Below are 18,487 nucleotides of genomic sequence, written 5' to 3'. Positions count from 1 at the left end.
GGGAGTGTTTGATGGGGACAGTGTAGAGGGAGCTTTACTCTGTACCTAACCCCGTGCTGTACCTGTCCTGGGAGTGTTTGATGGGGACAGAGTAGAGGGAGCTTTACTCTGTATCTAACCCCGTGCTGTACCTGTCCTGGGAGTGTTTGATGGGGACAGTGTAGAGGGGGCTTTACTCTGTATCTAACCCCGTGCTGTACCTGTCCTGGGAGTGTTTGATGGGGACAGTGTAGAGGGAGCTTTACTCTGTATCTAACCCCATGCTGTACCTGTCCTGGGAGTGTTTGATGGGGACAGTGTAGAGGGAGCTTTACTCTGTATCTAACCGCATGCTGTACATGTCCTGGGGGTGTTGGATGGGGACAGTGTAGAGGGAGCTTTACTCTGTATTTAACCCTCTGCTGTACCTGTCTGGGGAGTGTTTGATGGGGACAGTGTAGAGGGAGCTTTACTCTGTATCTAACCCCGTGCTGTACCTGTCCTGGGAGTGTTTGATTGGGACAGTGCAGAGGGAGCTTTTCTCTGTATCTAACCCCATGCTGTACCTGTCCTGCGAGTGTTTGATGGGGACAGTGTACAGGGAGCTTTACTCTGTATCTAACCCCGTGCTGTCCCTGTCCTGGGAGTGTTTGATGGGGACAGTGTAGAGGGAGCTTTATTCTGTATCTAACCCTGTGCTGTCACTGTCCTGGGAGTGTTTGATGGGGACAGTGTAGAGGGAGCTGTACTCTGTATCTAACCCGTGCTGTACCTGTCCTGGGAGTGTTTGATGGGGACAGTGTAGAGGGAGCTGTACTCTGTATCTAACCCGTGCTGTACCTGTCCTGGGAGTGTTTGATGGGGACAGTGTAGAGGGAGCTGTACTCTGTATCTAACCCGTGCTGTACCTGTCCTGGGAGTGTTTGATGGGGACAGTGTAGAGGGAGCTTCACTCTGTATCTAACCCCGTGCTGTACCTGTCCTGGGAGAGTTTGATGGGGACAGTGGAGAGGGAGCTTTACTCTGTATCTAACCCCATGCTGTACCTGTCCTGGGAGTGTTTGATGGGGACAGTGTAGAGTGAGCTTTATTCTGTATCTAACCCCGTGCTGTACCTGTCCTGGGAGTGTTTGATGGGGACAGTGTAGAGGGAGCTTTACTCTGTATCTAACCCTGTGCTGTACCTGTCCTGGGAGAGTTTGATGGGGACAGTGGAGAGGTAGCTTTACTCTGTATCTAACCCTGTGCTGTACCTGTCCTGGGAGTGTTTGATGGGGACAGTGTAGAGGGAGCTTTACTATGTATCTAACCCCGTGCTGTACCTGTCCTGGGAGTGATTGATGGGGACAGTGTAGAGGGAGCTTGACTCTGTATCTAACCCCGTGCTGTACCTGTCCTGGGAGTGTTTGATGGGGACAGTGTCGAGGGAGCTTTACTCTGTATCTAACCCTGTGCTGTACCTGTCCTGGGAGTGTTTGATGGGGACAGTGTAGAGCGAACTTTACTCTGTATCTAACCCCGTGCTGTACCTGTCCTGGGAGTGTTTGATGGGGACAGTGTAGAGGGAGCTTTATTCTGTATCTAACCCTGTGCTGTCACTGTCCTGGGAGTGTTTGATGGGGACAGTGTAGAGGGAGCTGTACTCTGTATCTAACCCGTGCTGTACCAGTCCTGGGAGTGTTTGATGGGGACAGTGTAGAGGGAGCTGTACTCTGTATCTAACCCGTGCTGTACCTGTCCTGGGAGTGTTTGATGGGGACAGTGTAGAGGGAGCTTTACTCTGTATCTAACCCCGTGCTGTACCTGTCCTGGGAATGTTTGATGGGGACAGTGCAGAGGGAGCTTTACTCTGTATCTAACCCCGTGCTGTCCCTGTCCTGGGAGTGATTGATGGGGACAGTGTAGAGGGAGCTTTACTCTGTATCTAACCCCGTGCTGTACCTGTCCTGGGAGTGTTTGATGGGGACAGTGTAGAGGGAGCTTTACTCTGTATCTAACCCTGTGCTGTACCTGTCCTGGGAGAGTTTGATGGGGACAGTGGAGAGGGAGCTTTACTCTGTATCTAACCCTGTGCTGTACCTGTCCTGGGAGTGTTTGATGGGGACAGTGTAGAGGGAGCTTTACTCTGTATCTAACCCCGTGCTGTACCTGTCCTGGGAGTGTTTGATGGGGACAGTGTAGAGGGAGCTTTACTCGGTATCTAACCCCATGCTGTACCTGTCCTGGGAGTGTTTGATGGGGACAGTGTAGAGGGAGCTTTACTCTGTATCTAACCCCGTGCTGTACCTGTCCCGGGAGTGTTTGATGGGGACAGTGCAGGGGGAGCTTTACTCTGTATCTAACCCTGTGCTGTACCTGTCCTGGGAGAGTTTGATGGGGACAGTTGAGAGGGAGCTTTACTCTGTATCTAACCGCGTGCTGTACCTGTCCTGGGAGTGTTTGATGGGGACAGTGGAGAGGGAGCTTTACTCTGTATCTAACCCCGTGCTGTACCTGTCCTGGGAGTGTTTGATGGGGACAGTGTAGAGGGAGCTTTACTCTGTATCTAACCCCGTGCTGTACCTGTCCTGGGAGTGTTTGATGGGGACAGTGTAGAGGGACCTTTACTCTGTATCCAACCCCGTGCTGTACCTGTCCTGGGAGTGTTTGATGGGGACAGTGTAGAAGGAGCTTTACTCTTTATCTAACCCCATGCTGCACCTGTCCTGGGAGTGTTTGATGGGAACAGTGTAGAGGGAGCTTTACTCTGTATGTAACCCCGTGCTGTACCTGTCCTGGGAGTGTTTGATGGGGGCAGTGTAGAGGGAGCTTTACTCTGTATCTAACCCCGTGCTGTACCTGTCCTGGGAGTGTTTGATGGGGACAGTGTAGAGGGAGCTTTCCTCTGTATCTAACCCCATGCTGTACCTGTCCTGGGAGTGTTTGATGGGGACAGTGTAGAGGGAGCTTTACTCTGTATCTAACCCCGTGCTGTACCTGTCCTGGGAGTGTTTGATGGGGACAGTGGAGAGGGAGTTTTACTCTGTATCTAACCCCATGCTGTACCTGTCCTGGGAGTGTTTGATTGGGACAGTGCAGAGGGAGCTTTTCTCTGTATCTAACCCCATGCTGTACCTGTCCTGCGAGTGTTTGATGGGGACAGTGTACAGGGAGCTTTACTCTGTATCTAACCTGTGCTGTACCTGCCCTGGGAGTGTTTGATGGGGACAGTGTAGAGGGAGCTTTACTCTGTACCTAACCCCGTGCTGTACCTGTCCTGGGAGTGTTTGATGGGGACAGAGTAGAGGGAGCTTTACTCTGTATCTAACCCCGTGCTGTACCTGTCCTGGGAGTGTTTGATGGGGACAGTGTAGAGGGGGCTTTACTCTGTATCTAACCCCGTGCTGTACCTGTCCTGGGAGTGTTTGATGGGGACAGTGTAGAGGGAGCTTTACTCTGTATCTAACCCCATGCTGTACCTGTCCTGGGAGTGTTTGATGGGGACAGTGTAGAGGGAGCTTTACTCTGTATCTAACCGCATGCTGTACATGTCCTGGGGGTGTTGGATGGGGACAGTGTAGAGGGAGCTTTACTCTGTATTTAACCCTCTGCTGTACCTGTCTGGGGAGTGTTTGATGGGGACAGTGTAGAGGGAGCTTTACTCTGTATCTAACCCCGTGCTGTACCTGTCCTGGGAGTGTTTGATTGGGACAGTGCAGAGGGAGCTTTTCTCTGTATCTAACCCCATGCTGTACCTGTCCTGCGAGTGTTTGATGGGGACAGTGTACAGGGAGCTTTACTCTGTATCTAACCCCATGCTGTACCTGTCCTGGGAGTGTTTGATGGGGACAGTGTAGAGGGAGCTTTACTCGGTATCTAACCCCATGCTGTACCTGTCCTGGGAGTGTTTGATGGGGACAGTGTAGAGGGAGTTTACTCTGTATCTAACCCCGTGCTGTACCTGTCCTGGGAGTGTTTGATGGGGACAGAGTAGAGGGAGCTTTACTCTGTATCTAACCCCGTGCTGTACCTGTCCTGGGAGTGTTTGATGGGGACAGTGTAGAGGGAGCTTTACTCTGTATCTAACCCCGTGCTGTACCTGTCCTGGGAGTGTTTGATGGGGACAGTGTAGAGGGAGCTTTACTCTGTATCTAACCCCGTGCTGTACCTGTTCTGGGAGTGTTTGATGGGGACAGTGTAGTGGGAGCTTTACTCTGTATCTAACCCTGTGCTGTACCTGTCCTGGGAGTGTTTGATGGGGACAGTGTAGAGGGAGCTTTACTCTGTATCTAACCCCGTGCTGTACCTGTCCTGGGAGTGTTTGATGGGGACAGTGTAGAATGAGCTTTACTCTGTATCTAACCCCGTGCTGTACCTGTCCTGGGAGTGTTTGATGTGGACAGTGTAGAGGGAGCTTTACTCTGTATCTAACCCCGTGCTGTACCTGTCCTGGGAGTGTTTGATGGGGACAGTGCAGAGGGAGCTTTACTCTGTATCTAACCCCGTGCTGTATCTGTCCTGGGAGTGTTTGATGGGGACAGTGTAGAGGGAGCTTTACTCTGTATCTAACCCCGTGCTGTACCTCTCCTGGGAGTGTTTGATGGGGACAGTGTAGAGGGAGCTTTACTCTGTATCTAACCCCGTGCTGTACCTCTCCTGGGAGTGTTTGATGGGGACAGTGTAGAGGGAGCTTTACTCTGTATCTAACCCCGTGCTGTACCTGTCCTGGGAGTGTTTGATGGGGACAGTGTAGAGGGAGCTTTATTCTGTATCTAACCCTGTGCTGTCACTGTCCTGGGAGTGTTTGATGGGGACAGTGTAGAGGGAGCTGTACTCTGTATCTAACCCGTGCTGTACCTGTCCTGGGAGTGTTTGATGGGGACAGTGTAGAGGGAGCTGTACTCTGTATCTAACCCGTGCTGTACCTGTCCTGGGAGTGTTTGATGGGGACAGTGTAGAGGGAGCTTTACTCTGTATCTAACCCCGTGCTGTACCTGTCCTGGGAATGTTTGATGGGGACAGTGCAGAGGGAGCTTTACTCTGTATCTAAACCCGTGCTGTACCTGTCCTGGCAGTGTTTGATGGGGACAGTGTAGGGGGAGCTTTACTCTGTATCTAACCCCGTGCTGTACCTGCCCTGGGAGTGTTTGGTGGGGACAGTGTAGAGGGAGCTTTACTCTGTATCTAACCCCGTGCTGTACCTGTCCTGGGAGTGTTTGATGGGGACAGTGTAGAGGGAGCTTTACTCGGTATCTAACCCCATGCTGTACCTGTCCTGGGACTGTTTGATGGGGACAGTGTAGAGGGAGCTTTACTCTGTATCTAACCCCGTGCTGTACCTGTCCCGGGAGTGTTTGTTGGGGACAGTGTAGGGGGAGCTTTACTCTGTATCTAACCCTGTGCTGTACCTGTCCTGGGAGAGTTTGATGGGGACAGTGGAGAGGGAGCTTTACTCTGTATCTAAACGCGTGCTGTACCTGTCCTGGGGGTGTTTGATGGGGACAGTGGAGAGGGAGCTTTACTCTGTATCTAACCCCGTGCTGTACCTGTCCTGGGAGTGTTTGATGGGGACAGTGTAGAGGGGGCTTTATTCTGTATCTAACCCCGTGCTGTACTTGTCCTGGGAGTGTTTGATGGGGACAGTGTAGAGGGACCTTTACTCTGTATCCAACCCCGTGCTGTACCTGTCCTGGGAGTGTTTGATGCGGACAGTGTAGAAGGAGCTTTACTCTGTATCTAACCCCATGCTGCACCTGTCCTGGGACTGTTTGATGGGGACAGTGTAGAGGGAGCTTTACTCTGTATGTAACCCCGTGCTGTACCTGTCCTGGGAGTGTTTGATGGGGGCAGTGTAGAGGGAGCTTTACTCTGTATCTAACCCCGTGCTGTACCTGTCCTGGGAGTGTTTGATGGGGACAGTGTAGAGGGAGCTTTCCTCTGTATCTAACCCCGTGCTGTACCTGTCCTGGGAGTGTTTGATGGGGACAGTGTAGAGGGAGCTTTACTCTGTATCTAACCCCGTGCTGTACCTGTCCTGGGAGTGTTTGATGGGGACAGTGGAGAGGGAGCTTTACTCTGTATCTAACCCCATGCTGTACCTGTCCTGGGAGTGTTTGATTGGGACAGTGCAGAGGGAGCTTTTCTCTGTATCTAACCCCATGCTGTACCTGTCCTGCGAGTGTTTGATGGGGACAGTGTACAGGGAGCTTTACTCTGTATCTAACCTGTGCTGTACCTGCCCTGGGAGTGTTTGATGGGGACAGTGTAGAGGGAGCTTTAATCTGTGCCTAACCCCGTGCTGTACCTGTCCTGGGAGTGTTTGATGGGGACAGTGTAGAGGGAGCTTTACTCTGTATCTAACCCCGTGCTGTACCTGTCCTGGGAGTGTTTGATGGGGACAGTGTAGAGGGGGCTTTACTCTGTATCTAGCCCCGTGCTGTACCTGTCCTGGGAGTGTTTGATGGGGACAGTGTAGAGGGAGCTTTACTCTGTATCTAACCCCATGCTGTACCTGTCCTGGGAGTGTTTGATGGGGACAGTGTAGAGGGAGCTTTACTCTGTATCTAACCCCATGCTGTACATGTCCTGGGAGTGTTGGATGGGGACAGTGTAGAGGGAGCTTTACTCTGTATTTAACCCTGTGCTGTACCTGTCTGGGGAGTGTTTGATGGGGACAGTGTAGAGGGAGCTTTACTCTGTATCTAACCCCGTGCTGTACCTGTCCGGGGAGTGTTTGATTGGGACAGTGCAGAGGGAGCTTTTCTATGTATCTAACCCCATGCTGTACCTGTCCTGCGAGTGTTTGATGGGGACAGTGTACAGGGAGCTTTACTCTGTATCTAACCCCATTCTGTACCTGTCCTGAGAGTGTTTGATGGGGACAGTGTAGAGGGAGCTTTACTCGGTATCTAACCCCATGCTGTACCTGTCCTGGGAGTGTTTGATGGGGACAGTGTAGAGGGAGTTTACTCTGTATCTAACCCCGTGCTGTACCTGTCCTGGGAGTGTTTGATGGGGACAGAGTAGAGGGAGCTTTACTCTGTATCTAACCCCGTGCTGTTCCTGTCCTGGGAGTGTTTGATGGGGACAGTGTAGAGGGAGCTTTACTCTGTATCTAACCCCGTGCTGTACCTGTCCTGGGAGTGTTTGATGGGGGCAGTGTAGAGGGAGCTTTACTCTGTATCTAACCCCGTGCTGTACCTGTCCTGGGAGTGTTTGATGGGGACAGTGTAGAGGGAGCTTAACTCTGTATCTAACCCCGTGCTGTACCTGTCCTGGGAGTGTTTGATGGGGACAGTGGAGAGGGAGCTTTACTCTGTATTTAACCCCGTGCTGTACCTGTCCTGGGAGTGTTTGATGGGGACAGTGTAGAGGGAGCTTTACTCTGTATCTAACCCCGTGCTGTACCTGTCCTGGGAGTGTTTGATGGGGACAGTGTAGAGGGACCTTTACTCTGTATCCAACCCCGTGCTGTACCTGTCCTGGGAGTGTTTGATGGGGACAGTGTAGAAGGAGCTTTACTCTGTATCTAACCCCATGCTGCACCTGTCCTGGGAGTGTTTGATGGGGACAGTGTAGAGGGAGCTTTACTCTGCATGTAACCCCGTGCTATACCTGTCCTGGGAGTGTTTGATGGGGCAGTGTAGAGGGAGCATTACTCTGTATCTAACCCCGTGCTGTACCTGTCCTGGGAGTGTTTGATGGGGACAGTGTAGAGGGAGCTTTCCTCTGTATCTAACCCCGTGCTGTACCTGTCCTGGGAGTGTTTGATGGGGACAGTGTAGAGGGAGCTTTACTCTGTATCTAACCCCGTGCTGTACCTGTCCTGGGAGTGTTTAATGGGGACAGTGGAGAGGGAGTTTTACTCTGTATCTAACCCCATTCTGTACCTGTCCTGGGAGTGTTTGATTGGGACAGTGCAGAGGGAGCTTTTCTCTGTATCTAACCCCGTGCTGTACCTGTCCTGGGAGTGTTTGATGGGGACAGAGTAGAGGGAGCTTTACTCTGTATCTAACCCCGTGCTGTACCTGTCCTGGGAGTGTTTGATGGGGACAGTGTAGAGGGAGCTTTACTCTGTATCTAACCCCGTGCTGTACCTGTCCTGGGAGTGTTTGATGGGGGCAGTGTAGAGGGAGCTTTACTCTGTATCTAACCCCGTGCTGTACCTGTCCTGGGAGTGTTTGATGGGGACAGTGTAGAGGGAGCTTTCCTCTGTATCTAACCCCATGCTGTACCTGTCCTGGGAGTGTTTGATGGGGACAGTGTAGAGGGAGCTTTACTCTGTATCTAACCCCGTGCTGTACCTGTCCTGGGAGTGTTTGATGGGGACAGTGGAGAGGGAGTTTTACTCTGTATCTAACCCCATGCTGTACCTGTCCTGGGAGTGTTTGATTGGGACAGTGCAGAGGGAGCTTTTCTCTGTATCTAACCCCATGCTGTACCTGTCCTGCGAGTGTTTGATGGGGACAGTGTACAGGGAGCTTTACTCTGTATCTAACCTGTGCTGTACCTGCCCTGGGAGTGTTTGATGGGGACAGTGTAGAGGGAGCTTTACTCTGTACCTAACCCCGTGCTGTACCTGTCCTGGGAGTGTTTGATGGGGACAGTGTAGAGGGAGCTTTACTCTGTATCTAACCCCGTGCTGTACCTGTCCTGGGAGTGTTTGATGGGGACAGTGTAGAGTGGGCTTTACTCTGTATCTAACCCCGTGCTGTACCTGTCCTGGGAGTGTTTGATGGGGACAGTGTAGAGGGAGCTTTACTCTGTATCTAACCCCATGCTGTACCTGTCCTGGGAGTGTTTGATGGGGACAGTGTAGAGGGAGCTTTACTCTGTATCTAACCCCATGCTGTACATGTCCTGGGAGTGTTGGATGGGGACAGTGTAGAGGGAGCTTTACTCTGTATTTAACCCTGTGCTGTACCTGTCTGGGGAGTGTTTGATGGGGACAGTGTAGAGGGAGCTTTACTCTGTATCTAACCCTGTGCTGTACGTGTCCTGGGAGTGTTTGATTGGGACAGTGCAGAGGGAGCTTTTCTCTGTATCTAACCCCATGCTGTACCTGTCCTGCGAGTGTTTGATGGGGACAGTGTACAGGGAGCTTTACTCTGTATCTAACCCGTGCTGTACCTGTCCTGGGAGTGTTTGATGGGGACAGTGTAGAGGGAGCTTTACTCTGTATCTAACCGCGTGCTGTACCTGTCCTGGGAGTGTTTGATGGGGACAGTGGAGAGGGAGCTTTACTCTGTATCTAACCCCGTGCTGTACCTGTCCTGGGAGTGTTTGATGGGGACAGTGTAGAGGGAGCTTTACTCTGTATCTAACCCCGTGCTGTACCTGTCCTGGGAGTGTTTGATGGGGACAGTGTAGAGGGACCTTTACTCTGTATCCAACCCCGTGCTGTACCTGTCCTGGGAGTGTTTGATGGGGACAGTGTAGAAGGAGCTTTACTCTGTATCTAACCCCATGCTGCACCTGTCCTGGGAGTGTTTGATGGGAACAGTGTAGAGGGAGCTTTACTCTGTATGTAACCCGGTGCTGTACCTGTCCTGGGAGTGTTTGATGGGGGCAGTGTAGAGGGAGCTTTACTCTGTATCTAACCCCGTGCTGTACCTGTCCTGGGAGTGTTTGATGGGGACAGTGTAGAGGGAGCTTTCCTCTGTATCTAACCCCATGCTGTACCTGTCCTGGGAGTGTTTGATGGGGACAGTGTAGAGGGAGCTTTACTCTGTATCTAACCCCGTGCTGTACCTGTCCTGGGAGTGTTTGATGGGGACAGTGGAGAGGGAGTTTTACTCTGTATCTAACCCCATGCTGTACCTGTCCTGGGAGTGTTTGATTGGGACAGTGCAGAGGGAGCTTTTCTCTGTATCTAACCCCATGCTGTACCTGTCCTGCGAGTGTTTGATGGGGACAGTGTACAGGGAGCTTTACTCTGTATCTAACCTGTGCTGTACCTGCCCTGGGAGTGTTTGATGGGGACAGTGTAGAGGGAGCTTTACTCTGTACCTAACCCCGTGCTGTACCTGTCCTGGGAGTGTTTGATGGGGACAGTGTAGAGGGAGCTTTACTCTGTATCTAACCCCGTGCTGTACCTGTCCTGGGAGTGTTTGATGGGGACAGTGTAGAGGGGGCTTTACTCTGTATCTAACCCCGTGCTGTACCTGTCCTGGGAGTGTTTGATGGGGACAGTGTAGAGGGAGCTTTACTCTGTATCTAACCCCATGCTGTACCTGTCCTGGGAGTGTTTGATGGGGACAGTGTAGAGGGAGCTTTACTCTGTATCTAACCCCATGCTGTACATGTCCTGGGAGTGTTGGATGGGGACAGTGTAGAGGGAGCTTTACTCTGTATTTAACCCTGTGCTGTACCTGTCTGGGGAGTGTTTGATGGGGACAGTGCAGAGGGAGCTTTTCTCTGTATCTAACCCCATGCTGTACCTGTCCTGCGAGTGTTTGATGGGGACAGTGTAGAGGGAGCTTTACTCTGTATCTAACCCCGTGCTGTCCCTGTCCTGGGAGTGTTTGATGGGGACAGTGTAGAGGGAGCTTTATTCTGTATCTAACCCTGTGCTGTCACTGTCCTGGGAGTGTTTGATGGGGACAGTGTAGAGGGAGCTGTACTCTGTATCTAACCCGTGCTGTGCCTGTCCTGGGAGTGTTTGATGGGGACAGTGTAGAGGGAGCTGTACTCTGTATCTAACCCGTGCTGTACCTGTCCTGTGAGTGTTTGATGGGGACAGTGTAGAGGGAGCTGTACTCTGTATCTAACCCGTGCTGTACCTGTCCTGGGAGTGTTTGATGGGGACAGTGTAGAGGGAGCTTTACTCTGTATCTAACCCCGTGCTGTACCTGTCCTGGGAGAGTTTGATGGGGACAGTGGAGAGGGAGCTTTACTCTGTATCTAACCCCATGCTGTACCTGTCCTGGGAGTGTTTGATGGGGACAGTGTAGAGTGAGCTTTACTCTGTATCTAACCCCGTGCTGTACCTGTCCTGGGAGTGTTTGATGGGGACAGTGTAGAGGGAGCTTTACTCTGTATCTAACCCTGTGCTGTACCTGTCCTGGGAGAGTTTGATGGGGACAGTGGAGAGGTAGCTTTACTCTGTATCTAACTCTGTGCTGTACCTGTCCTGGGAGTGTTTGATGGGGACAGTGTAGAGGGAGCTTTACTCTGTATCTAACCCCGTGCTGTACCTGTCCTGGGAGTGTTTGATGGGGACAGTGTAGAGGGAGCTTTACTCTGTATCTAACCCCGTGCTGTACCTGTCCTGGGAGTGTTTGATGGGGACAGTGTCGAGGGAGCTTTACTCTGTATCTAACCCTGTGCTGTACCTGTCCTGGGAGTGTTTGATGGGGACAGTGTAGAGCGAGCTTTACTCTGTATCTAACCCCGTGCTGTACCTGTCCTGGGAGTGTTTGATGGGGACAGTGTAGAGGGAGCTTTATTCTGTATCTAACCCTGTGCTGTCACTGTCCTGGGAGTGTTTGATGGGGACAGTGTAGAGGGAGCTGTACTCTGTATCTAACCCGTGCTGTACCAGTCCTGGGAGTGTTTGATGGGGACAGTATAGAGGGAGCTGTACTCTGTATCTAACCCGTGCTGTACCTGTCCTGGGAGTGTTTGATGGGGACAGTGTAGAGGGAGCTTTACTCTGTATCTAACCCCGTGCTGTACCTGTCCTGGGAATGTTTGATGGGGACAGTGCAGAGGGAGCTTTACTCTGTATCTAACCCCGTGCTGTCCCTGTCCTGGGAGTGTTTGATGGGGACAGTGTAGAGGGAGCTTTACTCTGTATCTAACCCCGTGCTGTACCTGTCCTGGGAGTGTTTGATGGGGACAGTGTAGAGGGAGCTTTACTCTGTATCTAACCCTGTGCTGTACCTGTCCTGGGAGAGTTTGATGGGGACAGTGGAGAGGGAGCTTTACTCTGTATCTAACCCTGTGCTGTACCTGTCCTGGGAGTGTTTGATGGGGACAGTGTAGAGGGAGCTTTACTCTGTATCTAACCCCGTGCTGTACCTGTCCTGGGAGTGTTTGATGGGGACAGTGTAGAGGGAGCTTTACTCGGTATCTAACCCCATGCTGTACCTGTCCTGGGAGTGTTTGATGGGGACAGTGTAGAGGGAGCTTTACTCTGTATCTAACCCCGTGCTGTACCTGTCCCGGGAGTGTTTGATGGGGACAGTGTAGGGGGAGCTTTACTCTGTATCTAACCCTGTGCTGTACCTGTCCTGGGAGAGTTTGATGGGGACAGTTGAGAGGGAGCTTTACTCTGTATCTAACCGCGTGCTGTACCTGTCCTGGGAGTGTTTGATGGGGACAGTGGAGAGGGAGCTTTACTCTGTATCTAACCCCGTGCTGTACCTGACCTGGGAGTGTTTGATGGGGACAGTGTAGAGGGAGCTTTACTCTGTATCTAACCCCGTGCTGTACCTGTCCTGGGAGTGTTTGATGGGGACAGTGTAGAGGGACCTTTACTCTGTATCCAACCCCGTGCTGTACCTGTCCTGGGAGTGTTTGATGGGGACAGTGTAGAAGGAGCTTTACTCTTTATCTAACCCCATGCTGCACCTGTCCTGGGAGTGTTTGATGGGAACAGTGTAGAGGGAGCTTTACTCTGTATGTAACCCCGTGCTGTACCTGTCCTGGGAGTGTTTGATGGGGGCAGTGTAGAGGGAGCTTTACTCTGTATCTAACCCCGTGCTGTACCTGTCCTGGGAGTGTTTGATGGGGACAGTGTAGAGGGAGCTTTCCTCTGTATCTAACCCCATGCTGTACCTGTCCTGGGAGTGTTTGATGGGGACAGTGTAGAGGGAGCTTTACTCTGTATCTAACCCCGTGCTGTACCTGTCCTGGGAGTGTTTGATGGGGACAGTGGAGAGGGAGTTTTACTCTGTATCTAACCCCATGCTGTACCTGTCCTGGGAGTGTTTGATTGGGACAGTGCAGAGGGAGCTTTTCTCTGTATCTAACCCCATGCTGTACCTGTCCTGCGAGTGTTTGATGGGGACAGTGTACAGGGAGCTTTACTCTGTATCTAACCTGTGCTGTACCTGCCCTGGGAGTGTTTGATGGGGACAGTGTAGAGGGAGCTTTACTCTGTACCTAACCCCGTGCTGTACCTGTCCTGGGAGTGTTTGATGGGGACAGTGTAGAGGGAGCTTTACTCTGTATCTAACCCCGTGCTGTACCTGTCCTGGGAGTGTTTGATGGGGACAGTGTAGAGGGGGCTTTACTCTGTATCTAACCCCGTGCTGTACCTGTCCTGGGAGTGTTTGATGGGGACAGTGTAGAGGGAGCTTTACTCTGTATCTAACCCCATGCTGTACCTGTCCTGGGAGTGTTTGATGGGGACAGTGTAGAGGGAGCTTTACTCTGTATCTAACCCCATGCTGTACATGTCCTGGGGGTGTTGGATGGGGACAGTGTAGAGGGAGCTTTACTCTGTATTTAACCCTGTGCTGTACCTGTCTGGGGAGTGTTTGATGGGGACAGTGTAGAGGGAGCTTTACTCTGTATCTAACCCCGTGCTGTACCTGTCCTGGGAGTGTTTGATTGGGACAGTGCAGAGGGAGCTTTTCTCTGTATCTAACCCCATGCTGTACCTGTCCTGCGAGTGTTTGATGGGGACAGTGTACAGGGAGCTTTACTCTGTATCTAACCCCATGCTGTACCTGTCCTGGGAGTGTTTGATGGGGACAGTGTAGAGGGAGCTTTACTCGGTATCTAACCCCATGCTGTACCTGTCCTGGGAGTGTTTGATGGGGACAGTGTAGAGGGAGTTTACTCTGTATCTAACCCCGTGCTGTACCTGTCCTGGGAGTGTTTGATGGGGACAGAGTAGAGGGAGCTTTACTCTGTATCTAACCCCGTGCTGTACCTGTCCTGGGAGTGTTTGATGGGGACAGTGTAGAGGGAGCTTTACTCTGTATCTAACCCCGTGCTGTACCTGTCCTGGGAGTGTTTGATGGGGACAGTGTAGAGGGAGCTTTACTCTGTATCTAACCCCGTGCTGTACCTGTTCTGGGAGTGTTTGATGGGGACAGTGTAGTGGGAGCTTTACTCTGTATCTAACCCTGTGCTGTACCTGTCCTGGGAGTGTTTGATGGGGACAGTGTAGAGGGAGCTTTACTCTGTATCTAACCCCGTGCTGTACCTGTCCTGGGAGTGTTTGATGGGGACACTGTAGAATGAGCTTTACTCTGTATCTAACCCCGTGCTGTACCTGTCCTGGGAGTGTTTAATGGGGACAGTGTAGAGGGAGCTTTACTCTGTATCTAACCCCGTGCTGTACCTGTCCTGGGAGTGTTTGATGGGGACACTGTAGAATGAGCTTTCCTCTGTATCTAACCCCGTGCTGTACCTGTCCTGGGAGTGTTTGATGGGGACAGTGTAGAGGGAGCTTTACTCTGTATCTAACCCAGTGCTGTACCTGTCCTGGGAGTGTTTGATGGGGACAGTGTAGAGGGAGCTTTACTCTGTATCTAACCCTGTGCTGTACCTGTCCTGGGAGTGTTTGATGGGGACAGTGTAGAGGGAGCTTTACTCTGTATCTAACCCTGTGCTGTACCTGTCCTGGGAGTGTTTGATGGGGACAGTGTAGAGGGAGCTTTACTCTGTATCTAACCCTGTGCTGTACCTGTCCTGGGAGTGTTTGATGGGGACAGTGTAGAGGGAGCTTTACTCTGTATCTAACCCTGTGCTGTACCTGTCCTGGGAGTGTTTGATGGGGACAGTGTAGAGGGAGCTTTACTCTGTATCTAACCCCGTGCTGTACCTGTCCTGGGAGTGTTTGATGGGGACAGTGTAGAGGGAGCTTTACTCTGTATCAAACCCCGTGCTGTACCGGTCCTGGGAGTGTTTGATGGGGACAGTGTAGAGGGAGCTTTACTCTGTATCTAACATGTGCCAGAACAGAAAGAAGTGTTAAATGTTATTTTCTATTTAGCACCTTTGGGGATCTCTCGTGCCAAAGGCAGAATATTGAGTGAGTTCTCACCGAGCCAGACCCACGGTGCTGCAGAATAATTCTCTGATATCATTCGGGCTGCAGTGCTTACTGAAAATCACCTGTGCAAAATAGAAAGAGTAACAATTAAAACAGCTTCAAATGCCAGGCGGTGCAATCAATGATAATGAAGATGTGATGCGATCCAGAATCATCCTCATCCTCACTGTCATCAGTGCTGTCAATTCATGGCGAGTGTCTGGGAGAACGGCTGCTAAATACAGATGGAGGATGAGAGCAGGAGGAAGGGGAGGGAGCAGCTGGAGGGGGGCAGCTGGAGGGGGGGCAGCTGGAGGGGGGCAGCTGGAGGGGCGGCAGCTGGAGGGGGGGCAACTGGAGGGGGGGCCGCTGGAGGGGGGCAGCTGGAGGGGGGCAGCTGGAGGGGGGGGCAGCTGGAGGGGGGGCAGTTGGAGGGGGGGCAGCTGGAGGGGGGCAGCTGAAGGGGGGCAGCTGGAGGGGGGCAGCTGGAGGGGGGCAGCTGGAGGGGGGCAGCTGGAGGGGGGGGCAGCTGGAGGGGGGGCAGTTGGAGGGGGGGCAGCTGGAGGGGGGCAGCTGAAGGGGGGCAGCTGGAGGGGGGCAGCTGGAGGGGGGCAGCTGGAGGGGGGCAGCTGGAGGGGGGGCAGCTGGAGGGGGGTTGTTCAATGTGGGCAGCTGGAACAAAGAACAATACAACACAGGAACAGGCCCTTCGGCCCTTCAATCCTGTACCGGTCATGATACCACCCTTGGCCAAAACCCTCAGCACTTCCTTGTGCCGTATCCCTCTATACCCGTCCTATCCATGTGTTTGTCAAGATGCCTTTTGAACACCGTTAATGTATCTGCTTCCACAACCTCCCCTGGCAACGCGTTCCAGGCTCTCACCACCCTCTGCGTAAAAACCTGCCTCCCACATCTCGGAAACAACAGCAGAAAACACTGGACAATCTCAGCAGCTCTGACAGCAGCTGTGGAGAGAGGAGGGAGCGAACGTTTCGAGTCTGGGTGACACTTTGTCAAAGCTGGAGAGAACTGGAAATGGGATCAGATTTATACTGTTGTGGGGGGAGGGGGGAAGCGGTGAAGGTGGAGGAGAGAGTTCACAGTCTGAAGTTGGTGAACTCAATGTTAAGTCTGGAAGGCTGTAACGCCCCCAATCGGAAGATGAGACGCTGTTCCTCCAGTTTGCGCTGGGCTTCACTGGAACATTGCAGCAGGCCAAGGACGGACATGTGGGTGTGAGAGCAGGACGGGGAGTTGAAATGGCAGCGACAGGAAGGTCTGGGTCCTGCTGCGGACGGGGCGGAGGGTCCTGCAAAGCGGTCACCCAGTCTGCGTTTAGTCTCTCCAATGTAGAGTAGGCCGCACTGGGAGCAGTGAATGTAATAGACCAGATTGAAGGAGGTCCACGTGAAGCTGCCTCACTTGGAAACAGTGTTTAGGCCCTGGGAGGTGAGCAGGGAGGTTGGTAAAGGGGCAGGGGTTATACCTTCTGCGATTGCATGGGTAGGTGTCGTGGGAAGAGGGTGAGGTGTTGGGGTGATGGAGGAGGGGATCCGGAGGGAACGGGGGGAGTGAGGGGAAGATGTGTTTGGTGCTGGAATCATGCTGGAGTTGGCGGGTCTGGCGGAGGATGATTCTTTAAATGCGGAGGCTGGTGGGGTGAAAAGTGAGGACAAGGGGGACCCTATCCTGGTTCTGGGAGGGAGGAGGGAGGGTGAGGGCAGAGGTACGGGAGATGGGTCAGACACAGTTGAGACTGTCGACCACAGTGGGTGGGAAACGGTGATTCAGGAAGAATGAAGACGTGTCAACAGCAACATTTTGGAACGTGGCTTCATCAGGACAGATGCGACGGAGGTGAAGGGACTGGGAGAACGGGATGGAGCCGTACAGGGTGTGGGTGTGAAGAGCTGTAGTCGAGGGAGCTGTGGGAGTTGGTGGGTTTACATAAGAACATAAGAACTAGGAACAGGAGTAGGCCATCTGGCCCCTCGAGCCTGTTCCGCCATTTAATGAGATCATGGCTGATCTTTGTGGACTCAGCTCCACTCTCCGGCCCGTACACCATATCCCCGAATCCCTTTATTCTTTAGAAAGGCACCTGTCTTTTTCTTAAAAACGTTTAAAGAAGGAGCCTCAACTGCTTCACTGGGCAAGGAATTCCAGAGATTCACAACCCTTTGGGTGAAGAAGTTCCTCCTAAACTCGGTCCTAAATCTACTTCCCCTTATTTTGAGGCTATGCCACCTAGTTCTGCTTTCCCCGACCAGTGGAAACAACCTGCCCGCATCTATCCTATCTATTCCCTTCATAATCTTATATGTTTCAATAAGATCCCCCTGCATCCTTCTAAACTCCAATGAGTACAGTCCCAGTCTACTCAACCTCTCGTCATAATCTAATCCCCTCAACTCTGGGATCAACCTAGTGAATCTCCTCTGCACTCCCTCCAGTGCCAGTATGTCCTTTCTCAGGTAAGGAGACCAAAACTGAACACAATACTCCAGATGTGGCCTCACTAACACCTTATACAATTGCAGCATAACCTCCCTAGTCTTGAACTCCATCCCTCTAGCAATGAAAGACAAAACTCGATTAGCCTTCTTAATCACTTGCTGCACCTGCACACCAACTTTTTGCGACTCGTGCACCAGCACACCCAGGTCCCTCTGCACAGCAGCATGTTTTAACATCTTACCGTTTAAATAATAATCCATTCTGCTGTTATTCCTCCCAAAATGGATAGCCTCACACTTGGCAACATTGAATTCCATCTGCCAGACCCTAGCCCATTCACCTAACCTATCCAAATCCTTCTGCTGACTTCCGGTATCCTCTGCACTTTTCGCTTTACCACTCATCTTAGTGTCGTCTGCAAACCTTGCCACATTGCACTTGGTCCCCAACTCCAAATCGTCTATGTAAATTGTGAACAACTGCGGGCCCAACACTGATCCTTGAGGGACCCCGCTAGTTACAGATTGCCAACCAGAGAAACACCCATTTATCCCCACTCTCTGCTTTCTGCTAGTTAACCAATCCTCTACCCATGCTACCACTTTACTCTCAATGCCATGCATCTTTAGTTTATGCAGCAACCTTTTGTGTGGCACCTTGTCAAAAGCTTTCTGGAAATCCAGATATACCACATCCATTGGCTCCCCGTTATCTACTGCACTGGTAACATCCTCAAAAAATTCCACTAAATTAGTCAGACACGACCTACCCTTTATGAACCCATGCTGCGTCTGCCCAATGGGACAATTTCCCTCCAGGTGCCCCGCTATTTCCTGCTTAATGATAGATTCCAGCTTTTTCCCTACAACCGAAGTTAAGCTCACTGGCCTATAATTACCCGCTTTCTGCCGACCTCCTTTTTTAAACAGTGGTGTCACGTTTGCTACTTTCCAATCCTCTGGGACCACCCCAGAGTCCAGTGAATTTTGATAAATTATCACTAGTGCATTTGTAATTTCCCTAGCCATCTCTTTTAGCACTCTGGGATGCATTCCATCAGGTCCAGGAGACTTGTCTACC

At 51.9% G+C, this 18,487-nt stretch overlaps 1 protein-coding gene across 1 annotated transcript in view; it reads right to left on the bottom strand.

Annotated features, from left to right (window-relative positions):
• LOC140428695 (high affinity cGMP-specific 3',5'-cyclic phosphodiesterase 9A-like) overlaps window positions 1-18,487 on the bottom strand; it is a 122,082-nt gene that overhangs the window by 81,425 nt on the left and 22,170 nt on the right. The window contains exon 2 of the mRNA XM_072515427.1: window positions 14,960-15,030. Coding sequence (XP_072371528.1) covers window positions 14,960-15,030 — 71 coding nt within the window. The remainder of the gene's footprint in view (window positions 1-14,959; window positions 15,031-18,487) is intronic.

The sequence above is a fragment of the Scyliorhinus torazame genome, chromosome 8 (genome assembly GCF_047496885.1).
Source record: "Scyliorhinus torazame isolate Kashiwa2021f chromosome 8, sScyTor2.1, whole genome shotgun sequence".
Taxonomy (NCBI): domain Eukaryota; kingdom Metazoa; phylum Chordata; class Chondrichthyes; order Carcharhiniformes; family Scyliorhinidae; genus Scyliorhinus; species Scyliorhinus torazame.
This window is presented reverse-complemented; position numbering and strand designations above follow the sequence as displayed.